Source organism: Strix uralensis, chromosome 18 (genome assembly GCF_047716275.1).
Source record: "Strix uralensis isolate ZFMK-TIS-50842 chromosome 18, bStrUra1, whole genome shotgun sequence".
Taxonomy (NCBI): domain Eukaryota; kingdom Metazoa; phylum Chordata; class Aves; order Strigiformes; family Strigidae; genus Strix; species Strix uralensis.
Genome location: NC_133989.1, coordinates 1,504,427 through 1,509,951, shown reverse-complemented (window position 1 = coordinate 1,509,951; position 5,525 = coordinate 1,504,427). Strand labels below are relative to the sequence as shown.

The following is a 5,525-nucleotide window of genomic DNA, read 5'->3' as shown; positions in this document are numbered from 1 at the left end:
AATGAATTTGAGGAGCTTTGCCAGCTCCGAGCGCGGCGCGCCGAGCTTGGATGGGGGTGTGCCATGCAAACAGATCCACTTCTTTATTGTGCCCTGCAGAAACGTCTCTGCTTCCTCCCCCGAAAAGGGCTCTTCGGCCTTGCAGGCTGCGGTGCCACACGTCACTTGGCAGCGACCCTGATGCTGGCGTACTCGGAGCAGACTGCGCCGGGGCTCCTGCCGCGCCGCGGGGCCGCGGGCAGGGGCTGCAGATCGGCGTAGTGGATGTTGTTGTCCTCTTTGCTGCTTTGCTGCAGAAGGGCACGTAAACGGTTAACGCTGTCACTAGATAACTCTTGCAAAAATAACCCTCCCGGCAGGTTCAAGCTGGGCCGGCGGTGCCCCGGCTGCACAGACAGCCCTGCGCCGTGGCGCGGAGCGTGCCAGGACCGGTGCTGACCCTACGCCCACCCTGGCCCCGGAGCTTTGCACAGGAACTTCGGGGCTTCGGCTTGGGACGCTCTTCCCCAGATTCACAGCTCACTCTTACCTGGCTGGGCAGATGTGAGGTCTCTGAGTCCCGGATTTCACTGCTGGGAGAAAGGATGGCTGTCAGCGCTAAAGGACGCCGGGTCCCCTCCCCACCCAGCACAGCACTCCTCAATTCCCCTCCCGAGTTTTAGCTGAGCTCTGCTGCACGTGGCCGCACGTGACACCCGTGCTGAAGGCAGAGGAGAGGGACAAGATGCTGTCTGTGTGCCTGGGCCGGGCTCAGACGCTGCGGTGAGGGGCTCCAGGGAGCTCCCCACCACGCGCTCCCGTGAAACGCAGAGAGAAGCAATGCAGCGCAGTGATGGGCCTGCAAGTAAAGGACCTTTTCTGGGGAAAATCAGTGCTCTGGAGGGAGAGGAAACCAGGATAAGGTAGGGGGATAAAGCGGTTCGCTCGTCTCAGAGTGCAGAAGAGGTGGTGGGTACAAACCTGGGGGTGCTGGGGGTCCCTCCACAGCACCGCGGAGGGATGGGCGAGAAGCTGCCTGCAGCTGCCGGCCCAGCCAGGCACTGGCTGTCTGCCTCGCCTCTGTGCTTCCTCCTGTACATGCAAAAGGCGATGAAGAGGCCGAGGAGGAGGAGGAGGAAGAGCATTACAGCTGCAGCCACCATGCTGGGAACCAGGGCGGCATCTGTGGAGATACAAAGCAGAACGGGGAGAGGGTGGTGGGTGCACGGCAGCGCGGGACCCCGCTGCGGGCAGGGTGGGGGGGGCTGTGGGAGGGGTCCTGGGGAGCAGTGTCCCGCTGGGCTGGCACTCACCGTGCAGGGACACCTCTGTGCCCTTTCCATGCTGAAACACCTCCTCACCACCCAGCGACTTGCTGAACTTGACACAGTAATAGGTGCCGGCATCCTCGGGGCGAACATCGCTGATGTGGATGCTGAAATCTGTGTTGGACCCACTCACAACCCTCGTCACGCGGGGGAAGGAGCCCGTCTGCCCATAAACAGTCTTGTTGCCGCTGCCCCAGCCCTTCAGCCACTTCACGGGGCCGAGGGGACTGTCTCCAGACGTGGTGCAGGTCAGGGTGAGCGTGTCCCCCGCTGCCACCGACACCTTGTCCTGGGGCTGCTGCAGCTCGAAGTTCTGACCCGTCTGGGCACCCACACCTGGGCACAGCGACAGGAGGGTTTGGGGCTGAGCGAGGGAGCGAGGCGAGGGCTCACCCCGGGCAGGATGGGCAGAGCAGCCCCTGCTCGCTCTGAGTTTGCAGCAGCTCAGCTGAGAAATATCCCTGGATATGTCAGAGACAAACCGCAGGCACCGGGAGCGGGGACGGCCAGGTTCAAAATTAATAAGGAGCGAATTTGCATCCCCCGTCATGTTGTTAACAGGAGGTGCTGCGGGTGCTCGGGGTCCGGGGAGGTGCAAAGGGAGCCAAGGGGAATTCCTGGGAGGAAAAACTCCCGAGTGTTGTTAAACATTAACGCTCCAGCTCGGGGCAGCACAGCCAGGGTCACCGGGGCTCTGCGAGGGGTTCACAGCCCGGGGCCGTGCGCTGCCGGCCAGGAGCGGCTCTGAGCAGGGATGGGCAGCCCTGGAGCCGAGCACAGGCCCCCAAAACCCTCCTGTCCCCAAACCCCTCCTGCCCCCGAATCCTTCCTGTCCCAAGCCCCTCCTGTCCCCAAGCCCCTCCTGTCCCCAAATCCCTCCTGTCCCCAAACCCCTCCTGCTCCCGAATCCTTCCTGTCCCAAACCTCTCCTGTCCCCAAGCCCCTCCTGTCCCCAAATCCCTCCTGCCCCAAACCCCTCCCTGCTCCCGAATCCTTCCTGCCCCGAATCCTTCCTGCCCCCAAACCCCTCCTGCCCCCAAGCCCCCCGCTACCCTCGGCACTGGCTCGGCGCTGCACCCCCCCGGAGCTCGGCGCTGCACATCCCGCCCTCCTTGCCCCCGCCACCCCTGCGCAGCCCCAAAAAAGTGGTCGGAGGAGGAAACCCCCCCCCCGGTTGGTGTTTTATCTTTGCCGGCTGCGGCAGGTGACCCTCTCCCCCGCTGTACCCCGTGGGTCCCGTCCCCCCCGCCCGGGGCAGCAGCAGCCAGCGGGGCAGGGAAGCGGCAGAGGTAGCGGGGTCCTCCCGCCGCCCCCCCACCTCTCAGCTCCCCCCCCGCCGCTCCGGACTCACCGGAGAGCTGCAGCGGGACGAGGCTGAGCTGCCCGAGCAGGAGCTGAGCCGCGGCAGCGGTTGGCCAAGCCATCGGCACTGCCCCAACTTCGGGCGCCGGGAGAAAGGAAAAGGAGAAGCTGCACAGGAAATGGAGGCGAGCGGGTTCGAGTTAACGCTTTTGGTGCCTGGCGGGGGGCAGCGGGGGAGCCGGCCCGGAGCTCCGCCGGGTTCCTCCCCCCCAGCCCCGCCAAGGGCATCCTCCGAGGGCAGAGCGCCTCCGGGGCCACCCCGAGCCCGCGGGGCTGCGCTGGGCACTGGGCAGGACGGCAGCTCTGCCCCCCGGTTTGGCTGCAGGGGGGCTCAGGAGAAGCCCTGGGCCACTGGCCCGTGGGAGATGCCAGCCCGTGCCCTGACCCTGCTGGGAAGGGCTGGGTGTCTCCACGACACCCCCGGCCACACGTGAGGGAGCGGGATGGATTGGGGCCCCTCTTGATGGTTGCCCAGTGCTGGTAGCCATGGCCGTGGCCCATGGGGAGAGTGGGACCAGCATGTCCAGCGAGGACCAGGCCCGTGACGCGAGGTGGCGTGAACGCTGCGGGGACGGGCTGTGAGTTGGGCAAAGGGTCCGTGGAGGAACTGGGCAGGCGGGCAGCCCCTTCCTTCCCCTTTGCTAGGAGAGAGCTCAGCAGCCTGCTGAGCCCAGCCGAGCTAAGCCCAGCTAAGCCGAGCCCAGCCAAGCCAAGCCATCGAAGAGCAGGCCATGGGAATCACCATGGCTCCGGCAACCCGGGCGCTGCCTCTCGCCTGCCTGATGCTGCTCCTGCTGCGGAGAGCCCCGGGTGAGTGGGGGCCCCCCAGGGCCCCAGCGCCTTTCCCACGGCACACTCCCCCACGCCGCTGGCAAGGCAATCCTTCCCCGTGCCCGCTGGCATCTGGGGCTCTTCCCTCACTGCCTCCCTTCCAGCTCGCTTTTATCCCCAGCCAAAGAGTTTGTTTTTCTGCAGCACATCGTCCTGGGGGCCCCAGGCCCTCCCTGTCCTGCAGTCCCCAGCAGTGCTGATGGCCCCAGGGGGTGAGGGACAGGGATGTCTCTCTGTCCCCTGCTCTGGGCTCGGGGCTGGGGGTCTGGCGATGCCCCATGCTGTGTCCCAGCTCCGGGGGACCCTCGTGAGCCCCAAACCCTCCTGTTGCTGTGCCCAGGTGTGGGTGCCCAGACGGGTCAGGGCTTTGAGCTGCAGCAGCCCCAGACCAGGCTGTTGGTGACAGCGGGGGACACACTCAACCTGAACTGCACCATGTCCGGAGATGATCTCATTGGTAGTATGAAGTGGCTGAAGGTCTGGGACAGCAGGAGCGAGACCGTTTATGGGCAGACGGGCTCCTTCCCCCGCGTGACGAGGGTCGTGAGTGGGTCCGACGCAGATTTCAGCATCCGCATCAGCGATGTTCGCCCTGAGGATGCCGGCACCTATTACTGTGTGAAGTTCATCAAATCAGTGGTTGGTGAGGAGGAGTTTCGGCGTGGAAAGGGCACGGAGGTGTCTGTGCACGGTGAGTGGGGCTCCCTGAGCAGCTCCCGGTGGGAACCGGCCCTGCCGGGTGCAGCCCCTGGCACAGCCCAGCCCGGTGGGCTCTGCTTGGGGCGAGCAGGGATGGGGAAGGGACTCGGGGGCCGGTCCCAGGAGAGGGTCCTGTGGGCCATCATCCCCGGGCACATCCGTGCCCCCATGGCAGACCCCGCTCCCTGCAGCCCTGGGGCTGGGCAGGGGTGGCAGAGCCCGGTCTAAGGCCCCACGCTTCTCCCCGCAGCCTTACCCACCCCCCCGGTCGTGTCCGGGCCCAACCACAGAGCGGGGCCGGGGCAAGCGGGGCCTTTCACCTCCTCCCCACGCTCACGTCCCCTGTCCCCACAGCTGGCGCGACCCTCCTGTCCAGCCCCATCCTGTGGCTCGGCATCCTGCTGGAGAAGGGGCTCCTCGGCGGCCTCCTCCTCTTCCTCTTCAGTCGCAGGAGGGAAACACCAGGGCCGCCGCCCCATCCTGCTCCATGTCGGCCCCCGGTTCCTTGAGTCGCGGTGCCAGGAGCGGGTCCCGGGGCTCCCCCGCCACCAGCTTTGTCGTGTGTACCTGGAAATAAAGGGGCCGGGATGCACAGGCTGTCCTGGGCTGCTCCGCGCCACCGGGCCCGGTCCCTTCCCGCGGCGGGGGGAGCTGGGGGCAGCCGGGCAGCCCCTGCCTGTGTCCCCGGGAGCGGCCGCGCCACAAGCCCCCCGCGGGGCTCGTGGGGTGTCCTGGTGCCTGCCGCTGCCCATCCCGGTGCCCAGTTCTGTACCCGACTCTGCCCATCCCTGTCCCCGGTTCTGCCCATCCCCGTTCCCGGTTCCGCCCATCCCGGTTCCCGGTTCCGCCCAGCCCGGCTCTGCCCATCCCCGGTGCTCGGTTCCGCCCAGCCCGGTGCCCGGTTCCGCCCATCCCGGTTCCCAGTTCCGTCCATCCCGGTTCCCGGTTCCGCCCAGCCCGGTGCCAGGCTCTGCCCATCCCGGTGCCCGGTTCCGCCCCTCCCGGTTCCCGGTTCCGCCCAGCCCGGCTCTGCCCATCCCCGTTCCCGGTTCCGCCCATCCCGGTTCCCGGTTCCGCCCAGCCCGGTGCCAGGCTCTGCCCATCCCGGTGCCCGGTTCCGCCCCTCCCGGTGCCCGGTTCCGCCCAGCCCGGCTCTGCCCATCCCCGGTGCCCAGTTCCGCCCAGCCCGGTGCCCGGTTCCGCCCCTCCCGGTGCCCGGTTCCGCCCAGCCCGGTGCTCGGCGCGGCGCAGCTCGGGGCCGCCAGGGGTCGCTGTGCGCGGCGCGGGGCGGGGCGCGGCGCTCTGGCGCGTTCCCGCCCGGGAGGG

General features: G+C 67.6%; 2 protein-coding genes across 5 annotated transcripts; one reads left to right on the top strand and one right to left on the bottom strand.

The window, feature by feature from the left end:
• Positions 1-59: 59 nt before the first annotated feature.
• On the bottom strand, positions 60-3,725 carry LOC141951830 (signal-regulatory protein beta-1-like). Of its 4 annotated transcripts, none has more exons than XM_074888544.1 (5): positions 2,659-3,725; positions 1,293-1,924; positions 961-1,162; positions 530-572; positions 60-290 (listed from the first exon to the last, which is right to left on the bottom strand). In XM_074888544.1, exons 1-5 carry the CDS (start codon positions 3,168-3,170, stop codon positions 162-164), a joined length of 1,518 nt encoding a protein of 505 aa, XP_074744645.1. In that variant the 5' UTR covers positions 3,171-3,725; the 3' UTR covers positions 60-161. The 4 variants fall into 4 exon arrangements, with proteins under 4 accessions (XP_074744645.1, XP_074744646.1, XP_074744648.1 ...); XM_074888545.1 differs by having other exon boundaries at positions 530-569; XM_074888547.1 differs by having other exon boundaries at positions 1,293-1,643; positions 2,659-2,847.
• Positions 2,416-5,471, top strand: LOC141951891 (uncharacterized; the record flags this gene model as incomplete). Its single annotated transcript, XM_074888700.1, has 4 exons — positions 2,416-2,480; positions 3,315-3,479; positions 3,841-4,191; positions 4,450-5,471. Coding segments are annotated over exons 2-4 (1,452 nt in total), but the record flags the coding sequence as incomplete, so codon positions are not given.
• Between the last annotated feature and the right edge of the window lie 54 nt (positions 5,472-5,525).

What these genes read in the sequence shown, in the direction of transcription:
- LOC141951830 (XM_074888544.1), bottom strand. Translation starts at nt 3,170, where the DNA reads ATGGGCCACGGCCATGGCTACCAGCACTGGGCAACCATCAAGAGGGGC. An exon ending in CGTCCCGCTGCAGCTCTCCG is followed by an intron (nt 1,925 to 2,658) that starts GTGAGTCCGGAG and finishes TTTTCCTCCCAG; the next exon opens with GAATTCCCCTTGGCTCCCTT. An exon ending in CACAGAGGTGTCCCTGCACG is followed by an intron (nt 1,163 to 1,292) that starts GTGAGTGCCAGC and finishes GTATCTCCACAG; the next exon opens with ATGCCGCCCTGGTTCCCAGC.